The following is a 19,457-nucleotide window of genomic DNA, read 5'->3' as shown; positions in this document are numbered from 1 at the left end:
GCTTTGGAGCCTGTCCTGGAGCTAGCTCTTGTAGACCAGGTTGGCCTCAAACTCACAGAGATCCACCTGCCTCTGCCTCCCAAGTGCTGGGATTAAAGGTGTGTGCCCACCACAGCCCGGCTGGCTTATTTTTAACGGGCATCTTCAATGACTCCTGTGATTACACAACTCTGGGGAACCAGGGTAGTAAAATAGATTATGAATTGTAATGTCTGCCATTTCAAGTCGTAAAACCTGGCTTGTCCTTTATTACAGGTGTCTTTGGATAAGTGATTTACCTCAACTTTCCAGTCCAGACTCAGATATTCAATCCACCAGAAGCTGTGATAAATTCAGTATACTCTACTGTTCCAGATATTCTATAAATCTCAACTTCTCTTTTCTTGTGTTCATCTTTTAGGGCAAATATCATATGAGGAGCTTTAGAGGCGTTCCCTGTCCTAAGAATCCCCTTCTATTTTCAGAGCTAAAAATCCAAAATTAGATAACCTATGTATTGTTTGAGTTGACTAATTCAGATTTAGTTGGTTTCCAGAGGCTCAAATGAGAAATAACATCATGCTGGCTTCAAAGGCCAAGCATTCATTTTGGTGTAACTATAGAAGAAAAATAACCTGGACCTCTATTTTCACATTTACTGTATGACCGATCATTAAACGTTCTGGCCAGAACTCCAAATACGAACTTCAGAAAAACCCTATCAACTACTCAGAGACCATTTGCAATTATACCAGACAGTAATCTTGAAACTTACTCATCATTTTAGTTTTACAGGATCCCATTAAAAAAACATCACCCCCATGACCACTAGAAGTAATTTTAGAAGATGACTGCCCTTCTCCCAACAGTCTGTACTCAGGGTTAGGGACATCATTTAGGGGTTATTACTGGTATAGGGTTGGGGGTTGGAGTGGAAATTATGTAGGCTCAGAGATCTCTGAAAACAAAACGGGAAATTGAATGGGAAAATAGATTAGTGTGAGCTTACTCACACTAATAATAAAAATAGTAATAGTGAGTAATAGAGTGAATACTTGTGTGCTATTATTTATAGACAATTTACATTGGTATACATTCTTGTACATCGATACAAATTCAAATTACTATATTTGTTATATTGAATATGCTTCCATTTCTGTTTACAGTATTTGTATACCTACACAAAGTTATTTTGTCAGATTGTATGCATGCATGTTTCTACCTCTGTTTAAGACATTTTGTATACTGATTCAATTTTAGGATATATTTAATATATTGCATTATATATTTCTACCTCTGATCAAGATACTTAGATATTGATTATATTTTTAGGTCACTGTCCTCATTTGCTGCAAGTTGTTTAAAGATTGTTAATATTCTAATATGAAGTCTTAGTCTTTAAGTTATACAGATATTAAGTATTATAAATCAATTGTCATCCATGTTTGTCAGACTTAGACTATTCAGGTACTTTAGATACATAGAGATCGTATTCTACATAAATAGGCAATCTTCAACCACTTCAAAGAACTGTAGAATATGGCATTTAAATAATTTAGGGTTCTGTTGATGTGAGATATAATTGCTCCTGGCAGGACCGATCTATTCCCAAGAGAATGGTGAGCACTGAAGACATTCCACTTGGAGCTTGTATTCTTCTTGACAAAACTGAATTATGGGCAAGGAACTGCCCATGCATGAACCTCTGACAAAATGCATGGCGTCCAGACTGGACAAGAAGGATACAAGAAAAAAAGACTGCCAAACCTTGTCAAGACAAGGTAAGACAGTTTTGAAAATCTTCCTGCCTGCTGAGGAGAGGGAGTTGGAAAAGGCCAGATCCTATAGCCATACTGATGAATATCTTGCATATCACCATAGAACCTTCATCTGGCAATGAATAGAGATAGAGACAGAGCCCCACACTGGTGCACCAGACTGAGCTCCCAAGGTCCAAATGAGAAGCAGAAGGAGGGAAAACATGAGCAAGGAAGTCTGGACTGCGAGAAGTGCCCCCATCCACTGAGATGGTGGGGCTGATCTATTCGGAGCTTACCAAGCCCAGCTGGACTGGGACTGAAAAAGCATGGGATAAAACCAGACTCCCTGAACATGGCGGACAATGAGGGCTGCTGAGAAGCCAAGGACAATGACACTGGATTTGGATCCTACTACACATGCTGGCTTTGGGGGGGCCTGGCCTGTTTGGATGCTCATCTTCCTGGACCTGGATGGAGGGGAGAGGACCTTGGACTTCCCACAGAGCAGGGAACCCTTACTGCTCTCTGGACAGGAGAGGGAGGGGGAGTGGAGGGGGGAGGGGGTAAATGGGAGGCGGGGAGGAGGCGGAAATTTTTAATAAAAAAAAAAAAAAGAAAATCTTCCTGCCTCTAAAAATGGTTAGGCCTTAGCCAAAGTTGGATGCCTCAACATTGCAAATGAGACTTTGGGTGATTGCCCAGGTAGCCAGTTGTGTCCATCATCTACTGCATATTTTGGAAGCTGCTTGATTATACTTCCTGCCTACTCAAGTAATGTTATCTCCCTTCTCAGGCCTTCAATGGGGTTGAAGATTAAATACTCATAGTTAATTTCCTCTTATGATTTATCCAAGCCATTTCTAATACAAGACTTAGACTCCTTAAGATAAAATTATTAAAACATTTAGCATGTTACTTGCTTAATATTGTTTATACTGGTTGTAATTCTAATTTTTTATACTGTTCTTATTGTGTATAGTTTTGTATTGGGCTTGGAACTCTCTTATTATACAAAAGGGGGAGATGATGGGGAACCTTCTTCAGCCAATGGCCTTTGAGAGGGCAGACCAAGTGGCCAAGTGGGGTGTGGCTTTTGGGTACCAAAAAGCCCGCAGGAGCACCCACTCAGCCCCTTCTTCCAGCAATTCACACCTGGATGTTGGACCCTGTTCCTGTTTCCTCATTGTGATCCATGAGTTTTCCTTTTAATAAAGAAAAACCTTAGTATACCCTATTCGAAGCTAGTGTGGGATTATTTGATTCATGTTCCCCCCCCATTTGATGTGTTCCGCTTCTATTGGATTTTCTTAAAAAATTTTTCATAAATCACTTTATTTTGTAGTTACATCCCCACATAAAACTGAATTCATTTTCTAAACAAATTTATATTTTTCAAAATTTATCTAAGAATATAATTTAAATTGCCTTTTTAAAAAAAAGTGACATCTTTTCCTGCTTGGATTTCAGTTGAGATGTTTAAGGATAGAGCTCTTCCTCAGCATTTGATTTTTTTCAGTATTTTTTTGTTTGTTTTTGTTTTGAGACAGGGTTTGTGTAGCCTTGGCTGTCCTTAAATTCACTCTGTAGACCAGGATGGCCAGAACACAGAGATCCACCTGCTCTGACTTCTAAATTCTGGGATTAAAGGTGTGCACCACCACTGCTGGGCAGTATTTGCTTCTTAAAAAACTGATAGATGCTACTGCATTTATATCTGCTTTAACCAGTTGACTGCACTTGAAAAGCCTTTCTGGATTCTCTGCTTTGTCTTACTGATCTATATGTTTATTCCTTTGCCAGCACCATAGCATTTTGATTACGAAAGTAAATCTTAAAAGCAGGTGATTACTCCCATTTTCTTTTTACCTCTCTCTCTTTTTTTGTTCTCTGAGATAGGGTCTCAGTATATTGACCAGGCTGGTCTTGAACTCACAGAGATCCACTTGCTTCTGCCTCTCAAGTGCTAAGGTTAAAGGTGTCTGCCCCCATGTCCAGGCACTCTACTTCATTTAACTTTCCACTTAATTTTTGAGATGACAAAGTTGTGTTGTTTTTTGTAGAGTTTGGGGGGAAATAACATTTCTACTATGTTGAGTTTTCCAATCTGTGACCAAAATAACTATTCTCCGCTTATTTAGACATTCTTAGGAATTTTTAATTTTCAGCACATACATACTTCATATAAGTGATACTATAGTGTTTCTATACATTTGTTTTACACACACACACACACACACACACACACACACGCACACACACACACACACACATTCTGTATGCTAGCCTTGTGCTCTATAACCATGATGGAATCACAGAATCAATTTTAAGGTTTGGTAAAAATTTTTTGAGACTTTCACTGGAAAACACTATGTGGCTGTAAGTAAGGGCAGTCTTATTTCTTTCCTTGAAAAAAAAGATGTATTATTGTGTGTGGGACAACCATGGACAATATATGGAAGTCAGAGGACAACTTTCTGGAGATAGCTTTCTTGTGTTTGAGGCAGGGTCTCTTTTGTTGTTTCTGCCATGCTGTGTATTCTAGGTTAGCTGGCCCATGAGCTTCTGGGCAATTCTCCTGTCTCCCTCCCCCCGCCCCACCACACACACACACACCTTGGCACTTGAGTTCTGGCATTACAGATGTGTGGTACTTCGTGGGTTTGGAGGTTCAAACTCGGGCAGAGAGGCTTTCACAGCAAATGCTTTTACCTGCCGAGTTAGCTGACTGGTCCTTACTTCTTCCTCTAAAGTTTACATGCCTCTTACCGCCCTTCCTTGTCTATTATGCTGGTAGGATTTTTTAAGACCATAATAAGCAGCTGTTTTGAGAATGGACAACTCTGCTATATCCCTGCTGGATTTTTAGAACAAAGCACTGATTTTTTGTTTGAGTTTACATTTACATGTCAACTGTAGGTTTTTAAAAATTCTTTATCAGGCTGAAAAGTTCCCTTCTCCGATTGCTAAATTCTCATTTTGCATTTGTTTTTGTATCAATATGTGATTTTTCTTTAATTTTTGAAATGTTTGGACTATCTTCAATTAAAACTTTTCAGTACAGAAACATTTTTCTATTTCTGGAATCAAACCCACATGGTTATGGTACATGGGTCTTTATTGCTGGGCTTGAATCTAATATTTGGTTGAGGATTCTGTACCTATGTTTTTATGGTATACTGGTCTGGAATTTCTGTACTGCCTTTGAGTCTTTGTATCTAACAAGCCTCGTATGAAATGCTCTCCTCCTCTTCTATTTCTTGAGAGAAATTGTAGAATTCATGTTGCTTCTTTATTCTTGATAGTCCAAGTTTTCTTTTTTTTTATCATTTTCTTTCTGTTTGAAGAAACTTCTTTAGCCAATTACTTAGTTTTTAGACAAAATCCTTAGTTATCATATATTCAAAACTACTATGAATTTACCCACATTCCTATAGAATATTTTCACTGGGCCTAGAATTCTGGGCTAACAGCTCTTCTCCCTCAGATTTTAAAAATGATGCACTTCCCTAGAGTCTGAGGCTAAATCCCTGGCATGTGAATCACTCCATATAGGTACTGACACAGTTCTCACTAGCTGTTTTTCTCTTTAATTTTCCAGTTTGCTTTTAAATTGCTATAATAAACTATACATGAGACTTATTTTCTGAAAGTGTACAATCCAGTAGTGCTAAATGCTATTCACATTGTTGTGCAACCAATCTCGCAAAATTTAAATACTATACCTACTAAACAGTAACTCCTTGTTTCTGAAAGTTTGATTTTGATGACTCAGGCAATGGATTGCCTTGGGCTTGTTTGTGATTAATACAGACTCTGGAATCTGGAAGATTTTACCTTTTGTCTATTTGGGCAGAATTCCAACCATTACATTTCTTTAGGTGGCTCTTCTTCTGGAACTTTGATAATATGCATTTTAAGTTTTTAAAAGTCCTGTTTTTGTTGTTCAGTCTGTGGAGGTACTTTTTTGAAGACAGGATCTTGTACTGTAACCTAGGCTGGCCTAGATCTCAAGGCAATCCTTCTGTCTTAGCCTCTGAAGTGCTGGGATTATGTGTGTATGCCATCACACCCAGGTAGATAGGGGAAATTTCTCTTGCTCTATCTTCAATATTATAATTATTATCATCCTTACTCTTTTGATTTCATACTCAGTTTATTTCACTCACATTTTTCAGTTCTAAAATTTCCATTTGGTGTTCCTTTATATTTTCTATTTTTTTTTCTGAGACGGAAAATTCATTTAACTGTTTATATTTGCTCACTTTTCAAAGCTGCTGCTCTAAAATCCTGACCAGGTAATGCTAACATCTGAATAAGTATTGGTATCTGCTGACTTTTCATATTTTTTTCATGGTTCCTGATGTGATTTTTTTTTTCTGAGACAGGGTTTCTCTGTGTAGTCCTGGAACTAGCTCTGTAGACCAGGCTGGCCTAAAACTCAGAGACTTGTCTGCCTCTACCTTCCAAGTACTAGGATTAAAGTCGTGCACAACCACTGCCTGTGTGACATTCTTTTCTGTATGCCAAGCATTTGGATCCTATTTAATATACTTTGGCAGGCAGTCCCATGTTGAGGTATAGTGTGAGGGCAGTATTAGCATAATATTCTCTGAACACTACTAAGACTACCCAAGCAATAGTGGAAACACTGTCTCAAATGCTCAAATGTATTTAGCTATATGCTTGTTTCCAGAGAGTGAACCATCTTGTTGCCTATGGTTAGGACTGTGAGTTCACCTTTCTTCTGGGCTGTGGGGAAGCAAGGTAAGAAACAAAAGCATATCTTCTCAAGGATTTCCTCAAGGAGAGTTGACAAGGAAGAACAGAAGAGGAACTGAATGGCTAATCAGTCTCAACTGTCTGCTAAGACCCACTGACATTAGCAAGGTTGGGAAACAAGTGCTCTTGCTTTCCTTTCACAAGGATAGGATGGTGAAAAATCAGTTTCCTGAACAGATGCAAAAGTCAACCAGCAGAGGGAACCAAAGCACTGTTCTTTTTTTTTTTTTTCAAGGCAAGGAATGGGTAATTAGGACACATTTCCCCTAGCCAACACCCTTGGGGCTGAAGGGGCAGAACACTGTCACTTGTTCCCTATTCCTATCAGTATTTGAGTAGATTAGAATGAGAACTGCCAAGGTTTAGGCTTAATGAACTACCCTATTCCTGTTTGGCTAAAGAACTGAGTTTTCTTTGAGCTTTTTGTGTCTGGCAGTGTTATAAGCATCCTGTTGGTGATATATGGAAATCAGTAAGAAAACCCAGAGACTACATTCCAAGGTCCTCAGACAATCTGCCTTCTTTTCCACTGCTCCTGGTCACATCTGTTACGGTTCAGTTGGAAGGGAAGTACGGAGATCTATAGGTTCCTCCATCTTGGCAGAACCAGAAGTTTCTTCCAAGTGATATTTATATTAAAAATGGCATTTGTTTTCTAGTTTTCACATCATCACTAAAAGTCTACTATAGAAAGTTGTTACATTATAAGAGTAATTTTCCTCTAAATATCCAATTATATCTGTTTGTATTCCTGGTCAACTTAGCTTGTTTTATGCTATTTTGGTTGTTTGTCCAGACAATCAGTATTTTTAGACTATAATAATCCAAAGGAAAGAATTCTACTTAATTCATTATCACCTAGTACTATATTTCACACACTAAAGGGAGCCAAGAGGAAAAGAACATTTTAAAACTAATTTGCACATTCTTCTTTTTATTGATCCAAGGCATATCTTATTTTTTACTTGCCTATACTATTTCTCTCTTTAATCAACCTCCCCTTTTTCTGATACCAATATCCACTGTGATAGTTATTCTCTTGAATTATACCATTTGCTACCAGGAACCTGAAGGGAAGAAGGTAGGAAGAACAGAGGTAACTGAGATGGATTATTTTTGCTTTTTGAGACAGGGTTTCTCTATAAAAACAGCTCTGGCTATCCCAGAACTTGCTTTGTAGACCAGGCTGGCCTCAAACTTTCAGAGATCCATCTTGCCTCTGACTCCCAAATGCTGGGATTAAAGGTGGGAGCATCACTGCCTGACTGAGGATTCTTAAAAAAAAAAAAAAACTCATTTAATACACTGACTTAACATTTAACTTTGGAGGTTTTTTTTTTTAGATTTAGATTACCAACGAATTTCTACCCTTTTGCTTTAAAAATATTTATTGAGCAACTAGAAGCAAAAGGGGAGTTCTATTTGTACAAATCCTTATAATCTATAACTGCACTGGTCTATACAGTAGAAAAAAAATATAGGTGACTCTAATCTAAAAATTCAGGGCTGGGATGTAGCTTAGTGATAGAGCAATTACCTAGCATATGTGAAATCCTGTGTCCCATCCCCAGAACTGTTTTTCAGTAACACCAACTATGTCTTAAGTGCCTAATAATCCACTATTAACACTGTATTGAACAGTGCTGAGCTATAAGTTCAATTGTATAAAATAATTCTCTTTTTTGAAGTTTTTTCATTCTTTTTATTCGATTTTTAAAAAATACCAATCCAAGTTCCCACTCCCTCCTCCCATGCCTTCCATACACCCTCCCACTCCACCCCCATTCAATCCTCAGAGAGGGTAAAGCACATTGCTTTGTGGAAGGTCCAAGGCCCTCCCTCCTATATCTAGGCTGAGCAAGGTATCCATCCAAAGAGAATAGGATCCCAAAAACCCAGTGCATGAAGTAGGGATAAATCCTGGTGCTTTTAAAAAATATGTATGCCAGTGCATATAGATACCCACAGAAGCCAGAAGATGGCGCCAGATTCCCTGGAATTAGAGTTACAGGTGGTTAAGGAACCCAAAGAACATGAGTGCTAAACACTGAAATCCAGTGCCTTGGAAGAACAGCAGGCACTCTTAAATGTTCAACCATATCCCCATCCCTCTTCCAGTCTTAATCTCTCTCTCTCTCTCTCTCTCTCTCTCTCTCTCTCTCTGTGTGTGTGTGTGTGTGTACACAATGTGTATGTGAGCACATATATGTGAAGAGTGGCTAGGTACAGGCCAAAGAGCACATGTGGAGATCAGAGGACAATCTGTGAAGGTCCTCCCCTTATTTGAGACCAGGTCTCTGTTGTTTTTCCTCTGCATAAGTCAGGGCATCTGGCCTTTGAGTTTCAGGGGATTCTCTCTCTCTTTCTGCCCTCCACCTCCCAGTAGGAGTGATAAAAACACAATGCTCATGCTACAAGTCTGGCTTTTGCATGAGTTCTGCAAATTCAAACTCAGGTCTCCATGTTTATATGGTAACTGTTTTTATTCACCAAACCATCTCCCCAGATCCATTTTTTTCTCTAGTTGAGATGAAGTCTCTCATACACTGGTATTATATGTATGTACAACTATGCACAGCTGGCAGATCTTTTAAAAAGCAAATATTCATTATTTTATACTGTTTCCAGAATTTAAAAAATAAAAATTCACCTCTGTTAACCAATGCGAAGAAATATATAATGTTCTAATGTTGAGGATTTTACTGTAGGTTTCATAAGATCTCTAGTTAAGACGCAGTTCAATTTATTGGTAACAAAATGATCTTTTGCTTTAGGCTGTCATTTGACAACTTGCTTCTCAAACATATCATATGACTGAACTGTTTCCTGTAACAAGTTTTGTGAACTAAAGGATTAGAGCTAAGCATACAAAAATCTAGATGACCAGGTCAGATTTAACGATCATCACATGTGCCAGGCGGTGGTGGTGCACACCTTTAATCCCAACACTCAAGAGACAGATACAGGTGGATTTCTGTGAGTTCCAGGCCAGTCTGGTCTACAGAGTGAGTTCCAGGCCAGGTTTCAAAACTACAGAGAAACCCTGTCTCAAAAAACAAACAAAAAATCATGTGTAACATGATGATATAAAATTTGATTTATACAGTCAACAAAACATAATCAAGACCTAAAGTGTTTAAGAGACTGTATTAGCTAAGATAGAGAAATTATATTTAACTTACTTTGACTGTAACCCTACTTCTACTATAGGAGAAGAACAAAGAAATCTAAAAATGCTTTTGGATTGATATTTAAGTGTATAATATCTCTAATATTTGGGAAGCCAATAAAATCTCCCCAAAACAAAACTGGACCCACTTTACAGCTTCCTGGTTGGTACTTCATTCACATTCTACTTTGTAGCTGACATCTTTAAGAGAAGGCAATAAATGAGCCATTTTGTTATGGTATGCCAAAACATAAAATTACTATTTACTATTAGGCAATATATCCAATAAATACCTGATCCTCTAGGTATGTCTACACCAACCCACAGCTTACATAAATCCCTAACTATGAGTTATTTATAAATGATAACAAGTTGTAATATCAAATGTTGGACAATCCTGCTCTACATAATGGACAGAGTCTAATAAAAGATTGAGGACATTCTTATACATTATTTGGTGAATTTAAAAATAATGAAATCAAAATGTTCCCAAATTAAAAATGGTTCCTAGTTTTCTAACCTCTACTAACTGTAAGTTAGAAGCAGTTAATTTTTAAAAAGGACAATGTAGCCGGGCGGTGGTGGCGCACGCCTTTAATCCCAGCACTCGGGAGGCAGAGGCAGACGGATATCTGTGAGTTCGAGGCCAGCCTGGTCTACAAGAGCTAGTTCCAGGACAGGCTCCAAAGCCACAGAGAAACTCTGTCTCGAAACCCCCCCCCCCAAAAAAATAAAATAAAATAAAATAAAAAAATATATTAAAAAAAGGACAATGTAGGGCTGGAGAGATGGCTCAGAGGTTAAGAGCACTGGCTGCTCTTCCATAGGTCCTGAGTTCAATTCCCAGCAACCACATGGTGGCTCACAACCATCTGTAATGAGATCTGGTGCCCTCCTCTGGTGTGTGGGCATACATGGAGGCAGAATGTTGTATATATAATAAATAAATCTTTAAAAAAAAGGACAATGTGAGGTGGCAGGGAGACTGACAGACGAATAACGTGGCATATAGTTTAAAAAAAACAAAACCCCTTATTTTAAAAATGTTGAGCATGGTGGTGCACACATATAATCCCAGCACTTGGAAAGCTGAGGCTAGAGGATCAGCAGTTTTAGGCCAGCCTCAGCCACATAGCAAATTTGAGAACAGCCCAGACTACATTGAGCCCTTATCTGAAAATAAAAAGTGAAAAAACTATGAATACTTAACAAAATTTAGAGGAAGTTAATGTAAGGGTAATTTAGTAAAGGTGTGGTATTAAGGAATTATATAACTAAGAACCATAAAATTTCAAATCAAATCAAAATTTTTAATTTTTAAAAAGTTTTATTTAAAAATATGTTGTTTTTAACATTTGATGGAAGTGGGGCACAATAATGTTATAGTGCACATGTGCCACAGCATACACATGTGTCTTCACATGTATTCAGAGGACAATTTATGAGAGTTGGCTTATGTGGGTCCCAGGATTGAATTCAGGTCATCAGGCTTGGTGAGTAAGCATCTTTACCCACTGAAACATCTTATATTTAAACTTTAGTCCAATACTGAATTGAAAATTGTACAACTCAGAAATATTTTAATTAAAAATGAAATGAAAAATTTCTTGACAAAGCCAAAAGCTTCAGTATAGCTTTTTTTTTTTATAAAACAATTAAAAATAGGAGCTCTTCTCCAGGCAATAATGATCAAGTTACAAGATACTGAACTAACACTCTCTCTCTCTCTCTCTCTCTCTCTCTCTCTCTCTGTCTCTCTCTCTCTCTGTCTCTCTTTGGTTTTTCGAGACAGGATTCCTCTGTGTCGCTTTGTTGCCTGACCTGGAACTAGCTCGTGTAGATCAGGCTGGCCTTGAACTCACAGAGATCCTCCGGCCTCTGCCTCCAAAGTGCTGAGATTAAAGGCGTGCACTACTACCACCTACCTAAGATACTGAACTTTCTAAAACTGTTCTGTAAAACACTTGTATTGTTTACGGTTCCAAGAGGTGGTTCATGAAAACAGAGTTCTGACATCAAGTCTCAAATAAAAACTTTGTTGTTTTGCTTGTTTGTTTTATAAAGATGGGATCTCACTTGTACCCCTGGCTCAAATACTGTTTTGCAGTTTCACTGTGTACATCATCTTAAAAGTTCTCAGAAATTATGCAGTAAAGATACTGGCTCATCTCATGGAACTCCAGATTTTTAAATTTACTGATGTCACATGCTCTTATTTTACAGGAGAGGTTGATTGCTGGGTTACATATATCCTTCAATAATAACTCCAGAGCCTCTGGAGATTTTTAAGAGTGTCTCTAGAGTCTTCTCTGTAAAATACTCTATAGTATTTAAAGTTTTTAAAGTACCAACACCTAACAGACAAAACCCAAAGGTTTACATTTCTAGACAGGAAATCCTATTTATCGATGGCCTGTTCAATAACCAAAATAAATGTACTTACATTGATGGGAAGGGAGTGTGCTATATTAATTTCCCTAAAATTAAAATGAACAAGAATTGATTAACCCTAAATTATGAAAACATGTATATACCTTGCTTTGATATACTTTAGAAAATTAAAATTTTATTTATTGATGCTATATATTGACTTTAACCATTTCTTTACAAATATATTATCTTCAAGAGATCAATGTACAGGCAATTCTGTATTTCACTGATCATAAGACAGCATCATGTGAATGGTCTACTTTCATTTTATTTATCTCTAAGAAAAAAAACTGGCATGCCAGTTCATGACATTCCTTCCAAACAGTTTTAAGATGGGAACACACGTTTCTGTCTTTCTTTTCCTTGACATGTCTCTCATGATGCTCTTTATTGGTTTTTATCCTTTAAAGATAATATTCGGAAAGAACAACACAAAAAGAACAAGACTGAAGAGACTTCTATTTTACCCTTACAGGTATATTCAGATATTATAATGATTGTTTAAAATAATCAACCAAATAAATGATTTTTCCTTGTTTTGCTTAATTCTGCAAAAAAAAATCCAAGACAGTTCTTTGAACAAGTCAATTATAAGTATTACTTAATAAACACAAACCATAGATTATACAATTGTTTTACACATACTATCAATATATTTAATTCTCATCACAACTCTGAAGTCAATATTTTTATACTTATTTTGAAGATTCGGAACAACACATGGGTGGATATAAGGTTGTGTTAATACTATCTATTAAAACTTAATCACAGGCTGGAAAGATGGTTTAAAGATTAAGAGCACTGGCTGCTGCTCTTCCAGAGGCCTTGAGTTCAATTCCCAGCAACCACATGTTGGCTCACAACCATCTCTACTGAGACCTGGTGCCCTCTTCTGGCATGTACATGCCAGCAGAACATTGTACACATAAATAAATCTAAAAAAAACTTAATCACTTAATTTTTCTATGATATGAATTGAGAATGAGATGTAAATACACACACACACTTGTGAAAGTGTATTTCAATGCTTAAAATGTATTTTTCACTAAAACACACCAACAATTGAACATTATTACACTTATGCATCATTAGAGAGACAAGCAAATGTTATTATCTTTCATTACAATCGGAGCCACTGGGCCTAATGCATCCAATGTGCAATGAGTGAATCAGGCCACTCTGACGTCACTCATCATTTATAGTCTGACATTACACATGTACTAGATCATGGAAGGATAGAGCAAATCTTGTTAACTATGACAATGATATGAATTTTTTAGTAGATGATAATTAAAGAGAAGTTTAAGAACAATTTTGCAATTCAGATTTCTAGATAAATAATTTGCTATACTTTTATTTATTTTACAACTTACCAAGACAAATCCTTGGTTCAAGACTGCACATCTAAATTATATCATTTTTCTTATGTAAAATTAGGATTATATTTACTGTGATTTCCAGAACTGCAGTAAAGAAAAGGCCAAGTATGCCTATATTTGCTTCTTTGAGTAAACACTTTTACCTCTTTATCTTAAAGTTCAAAGGAACAGGGGAAGTTTCACGTTTTGGATAGTCTACTAACACAGGATTCAGCAGCCAAAATAAAGCAGATTTCTGGATTTTTTTTTAAAAAATGTTGTCCTGTATCCAAATCACTGAAAACAATGAAGTATTCAGTAATGTGTCATAGTAACTTGAGAGCTGACATGAAGTAATACCTGTCCTTGCCTCAGATCTTCATTTGGAGGAATAAAAAACCTGAAAAGTGGTAAAAATGAAACAGGAAATGGAAAAAGAACTTAATAAAACATTTGTTAAAAGTCAATCATCATAGATGAATAAAACACTTTCCCAACAAATTAAACTCAAGAAGCCTATATAATACATACTAGAAATACTGTAAAACCCTGTGCTGTATTATAAAAGGATTACTAATTTTGAGGTTAAAATGGCTCTATGTTCACTAAAGAGCGACAATACAAAGTTTCTTTTTTGTTATCAAATATATTATTTTTCAATGCCTGTTAGGTACTTGTTATTTAAAAGAAGTCAAGGTGATTATTTTTATGCAACACATTGTATAAGAACATTGTTCATAATATATATAATGTATTGCATTGTGTCTATTTTTAAAGAGCATAAATAATATTCATTTTATTACTTGTATATTGTTTTCTATTTAGATTAGCATTTATTCCAATTCCAGTGCAACTAAGGAAAACCATATACTTTAAGTTAGGCTTGTCATCTAGTGATATTTGCTCCTGACAGCAGTGGATTTGTAGAAGAACCACAATTCCTTGATATCCTTGATATCCCCTAACAGTCAAATATCAAAAAAAAAAGTACTTGCAACTTTAAGTAATCCACTAAGGACTTCTGAATATCTATTTAGGAAGTGATTTTGATCTTCTAATAACCCTGACTTTGTTTACGTAGTACTTAAATATCCTAAATTTGCCTTCAACATTTGGCCTAGTTCTAGCCTATCATGTTTGAGTTCAACCACAAGTGGTTTTTTTTTGAACACCATGAGGCTTGTGTGAGGTCTTAAAGCAGGAACACTGGTGTGAAAGAGTGAAGAAACTGCTTGTGTTTTTAGAGGCATGCAGGTCTTTTTAAACTGTTCATATTTCAATGAGGAATTAAAATGATAACATAGATTAAGAGTCATAAGTACCCTATTCTAAACCTTCATGATTCACTTAGCATTTATTGAGTTCATAATATATATGTGCCAGGCATTGTGTTAATTGCTGAGGATTCAGAGAAATAAAAAGGAGTTTGTTTACAAGAGCTCAGTCTATCTAGTGATGAGACCGTAAATGTAATCCTATATAGAGCAAACAAAATCTTTTAGCAAGGAGAGGAAATATCTGATGCACTTGCTTAAGTAAATATTTCTTTAGAAACCCTGTTATTTCTATGGTAAAATACAATTATTCCCTGATGCAAGTCTACTGGGGAGGAGATGACATAATAATGGGTATCAATATTAGTTTTTATGAAAACTCTCTTCTCTCACTGATTTCAGTATTTTAAAATCATATAAGAAACATTTTACTTGCAATAGCTTAACAACCAAAGGAAACAGAGTATCTAAAAGCAATTTGTTGAAGTCTACCTTTAATAAACCTAGGCAGGCAATACCTGGTTCTGACATACTTTATGCCAGAATAGTAAGAAAAATTTTTAGAAATTACAATGGAATTTTATCCACCATGCTTTGGAAAACATGACACTAACAATATGAGCGCGCGCACACACACACACACACACACACACACACACTCTCTCTCTCTCTCTCTCTTGTACACATCATTAATATATATTATTAATATATAATTATAAATTAATGCTTTCCTAAATCAGATCTTAAATTTGCTTATGAAGAATATCATGATCTCTATTAGTATGTTTATGCCTTGACAAATGATTTGAAGCACCTATTCTAACATAAAGCAAAGCACACAAATTGTATCTACCTGATTTCAAATTATGGCTCTACCATTTACTATTTATAATCTTTGTGCTTTTAACTACTGAATTTAGTTTCCTAATCTGTAACAATGGGGACCACAATCCTCTCTGCTGGGTTACAGTAAGGATAAAATCAAACAGCAGGTATAGCACAATACCTTTGCATATAGTAGATGCTAAATAAGTGGGCTTGTACTTTACCTAAATGCTATACATATAGTATTTATCTAAATACTATACAGAAAAAGGTTAAAGTAGAATTTTAAATGATTTCTCCCTGCATATTGACACATGCCAAGGAAAAATGTGGATGAACAATTTAGCAAACAAAGGAAACAAACTAAAGGCAATTTGTTGAGGTATAGCTTTAATAAATCATTTTAATGTTATCAGTGGATTCATTTTGAATCATAATTGTTACTGTGTGTATTTAAAAAGCAGACTCATACCTGGGTGTGGAGGCATATGCCTTTAACCCCAGTGTTTGGGAGGCAGAGGTAAGCAGATCTTTGTGAGAGCAAGGCCAGCCTGGTCTACAGAGTGAGTTCCAGGCCAGCCTGGACTGTCTCAAAAAGCTAAGAAAAAAATAAATTAAAAAGCAAATACTAAACATATACAATTTCTTCGACAAGTGTAGTTAGTACTGTGGGAACATTTTAACACCTTGATAGATGTATTTTTAAATGTAATTTTTTCTAAAGGGAAAAAAAAGAAGAGCCCCCCTTGTTTTACACACTATCCAGGCAAATGATGATTAAACATTCTAAATTTAACTTTGTTATTAAAGGCTTACGGAATCATATTGGCTCTCAAACTTAAATAAAATTCTTGTAATTCTGCCAGTCGTAAAAACACTATTTCTTTTTTTGTTTTACACAGGCATTTCCTTTTAACATGGCAACATGTGTCTACATCTTTTATATTTTTGAGAGGCATTTAGATATTAAATAGATATTAAAGGCATTATCTTGTAACAAAATATATTAAGTATGGACTCGAATGCTTCCTGAATTTAGGAAGATCAAGCAAATATTTTTATATGGCAGTGTAGTGACTAGGGAGAAAAACCTGAAAAATGATTTGAATGGATTCCTTTCCTCCACCCCTTTTCCCCCTCCCGGAGAATGTAAGTGTCCCGCATCTCACACCAAACTGAGCCTGAGTTTTACTGACGTAACCAGTAACCCTATCCACCTCTCACACTGCGGAGGCCGGCAGGGGCAGCCACTGCCGCCAAGAACACCACTCATCAGAGCCTGCCCTATTCCACCCCCGCGTTTCAGTCATGCTTTCCAGAAATGGGGTCACTCGCTCAGTAACTATTACACACACCCAGCCTATCATCCTGTAATCCCCTAAAGTCCGCTGCGAGGACAGAAGGCAGCGAAAAGTCAAGAAAGAAGAATCACAGGCGCGCCACCATCAGGAACTGATTTTCCACTCTGGAGAGGGGCGCTGATACCCTGGAGTGGATCGTGTCTGGATTATTTTCTCAGATCTTGAGTTGATTCTGGGACAGGGGCAGCTGGGAAAAGCTCGGTGCTGGGATGTGTCCGCAGAAATTCTGTTTTGCCTTGTTTGGGTATACTGTTTGGGCTTTTTGACACCGCGGTGGGTGTCTCAGGGATGGTCACCAGATCCCGGGCGAGGAAAACCAGATAGCCCTTTACAGCTACCGCTGATCTCCTTGAATTTCACCCGTTCACCTCCACGGACAGGAAACAAAGTTATACTCAGGGTCTTACAACTCAGTGACCTCAAAAACCGGGGAGTGGGGTACCGGAGGCGTCCCGTTTTTCTTTTGCAGCGGCGAAAAGCGCAGCGACAGATGGGGGGTGCCCCTCAGTCCTGTACCCCTTACTCAAAATCCTCATGGCTCACCACCCTGACTTGAGTGCACCCGTCTCTCTGCAGCAATCCCCTCCCTTGGCCAGACTCAAGTATTGGCTCCAGGGAGAACCGAACCCATTATCCCAAAGTCGCTAAGATTCCGGAGAATCCCCCGGAGCCGGCAGGGCTAAACTTCACAACTCCCCGCCGGCTCCCGCATTGCCTCCTGCTTCCCCCACGCAAAGTTGATTAAAACCGGCTTCTTGCAAAGCCTCAGCGCCCACTCCAAACCCCACGCGCCGCCACACCGGCAGCCGCCCCTCAGCCCCCCAAAAAAGAGCCTGGGAGAGACGAGAGTGAGTGAGTGAGGAACAGACAGACGATCGGCAAACCCCAACGACCCAAGGAAGAATCCCGCACCCGGGACAAGATGTGAGCCGGAGAAGGTGGTCAAAGGGGCAGCTCCGGGGAGGAGAGCTAGCCGGCGGGGGCGTGGGGAAGGGGCGCGTCTGCCTCGCCGCCCGGCTGCACTCACCTCAGCGCTGTCGGAGGGGCTCTCCACAGCCATCTTCTGCCACGGGTCCGCCAGCTGCGCCAGCGGCATCTTCCCCCCCTCCCCGGCCCGCCGCCTTCACCACCTCCTCCCTCCCCACCCGCCCCACAGCCGGCCCGGCTCCTTCGCCGCTCGAGCGCCAGGCAGAGTTGAGAAGCAGCAGCAGGACCAGCGGCGGCTCCCGAGAGCGAGCTCGACGCCGACACTGAACGCCCGAATGCCCAGCGCCTAGCCACAGCCGCCCGCACTCCGAGCGAGAGCCTCGCGCTGCCGCCAGGCACCAGGGCTCGCCCCTTTCTTCCTCTCCTCCTTCCGCCGCCCGGGCTAGGGCTCCGCCCCCCGCCTCCCCTCCCCGCCGGTTCCCGCGCCCGCTCCCAGCAAAAGCGACCGCCGAGCGCCCCCCCACTTCCGCTCACAACATGGCGTCTAAGCGATACCTGTCTCTCAGAGCGAGGCTGGGCTGCTGCCACCACCACCGCGCGCACCCAGGGGCGTGGCTGCTGCAGGACACGCCCTCGGGCCTCTCCGCTCGGCTCCACCCCTTTCCCACCCCCACCCCTCCCTCCTCCTCCCCAGCCTCGGCTTCTGGGCCTCGCCTACTTTCAGGAAGGGCGAGCCCAAGAGATTTGGGGGCGTTGGCGGGAGTTGGGGAGGGGGGAGAGGGGGGAGAAATGGGCAATGCAGGAAGGACGAGAGAGGCTGGGTGACTTTAACTGCCACGAGTCCAAGCAGGTTGGAGGTTCGCTAAGAATGTGAGAGCAGAGGGGTTCGCGCTCAGCTGGAGAAGCTAGGCAGGGCGCTGGGGGAGCAGTCCCGTGCTAGCAGCCTGGAGCGGAGGCGGGAGATGTCTTTTCGGCCTTTCTCCTCCAGGGGTGCGCGTGGGCGCGCCTAGGCTATGGGCACATCCCCTCCTGGCCCGAGACTCTTCCTCTTCAGGATCACGTGCCGAGTATTCACCTGACCCCTTTGCCTCTTCTTGGACCGGACTCGAGAGGCTTCGTGCCTGGGAGCCAGCCCCTTGTGGGTTAGGCTCCCAGTTTGAGTCAAAGCTTTTCAAGTTGATTTTCCTGTTAAATTGTTAGTATTGCGATTTTTTTTCCCGTCCCACCCTACCTCCGCCCCAATAACCCTTCCCAAGTACGTAGAGCCCTCGAGTTTCAGCCCAGACTGTCACACCCCTGCCTTGCTACCTAAATCTTCAAAGAAAACAGAGGTTCCTTAAGGTTGCCCTTCTTGGCAGAGATTAAGGAGTTAGTAAAAATATCTTGTAGGCAGGAGCGCGGGGTTCCTGCTCCTCCGTTGACTTTAAATAAAAGATTAGATTTTTTTTTTAAATCAAGCTGGTTGTAGGCGGAGGAGAAGGAGGAGGTTGTGACTCCTCCTCCTGCACAAGAAGAGGAAGCCCTGGGTTAAGGGAACCCAATCTTCTGTCGGCTTCGAAGCCGCAGAATTCTAAGAGTTTGGGAATTAAAGCCTG

The 19,457-nt window shown here is 39.5% G+C and overlaps 1 protein-coding gene across 3 annotated transcripts in view; it reads right to left on the bottom strand.

Moving 5' to 3' along the window:
- Rps6ka3 (ribosomal protein S6 kinase A3) overlaps nt 1–18,052 on the bottom strand; it is a 103,487-nt gene extending 85,435 nt beyond the window's left edge. For 2 of the 3 annotated variants that reach the window (XM_038316618.1, XM_038316619.1), the window contains exon 1: nt 17,963–18,036. Coding sequence is in view for 1 of the 3 variants with exons in the window: in XM_038316621.1 (XP_038172549.1) it covers nt 17,963–18,031 (69 nt within the window). In the remaining 2 variants the exon portion in view is untranslated. Of the gene's footprint in view, nt 1–17,962 lie in introns of all 3 variants that reach the window. The other variant, XM_038316621.1, reaches the window with a different exon arrangement.
- Between the last annotated feature and the right edge of the window lie 1,405 nt (nt 18,053–19,457).

This window comes from Arvicola amphibius, chromosome X (genome assembly GCF_903992535.2).
Source record: "Arvicola amphibius chromosome X, mArvAmp1.2, whole genome shotgun sequence".
Classification (NCBI taxonomy): Eukaryota; Metazoa; Chordata; class Mammalia; order Rodentia; family Cricetidae; genus Arvicola; species Arvicola amphibius.
This window is presented reverse-complemented; position numbering and strand designations above follow the sequence as displayed.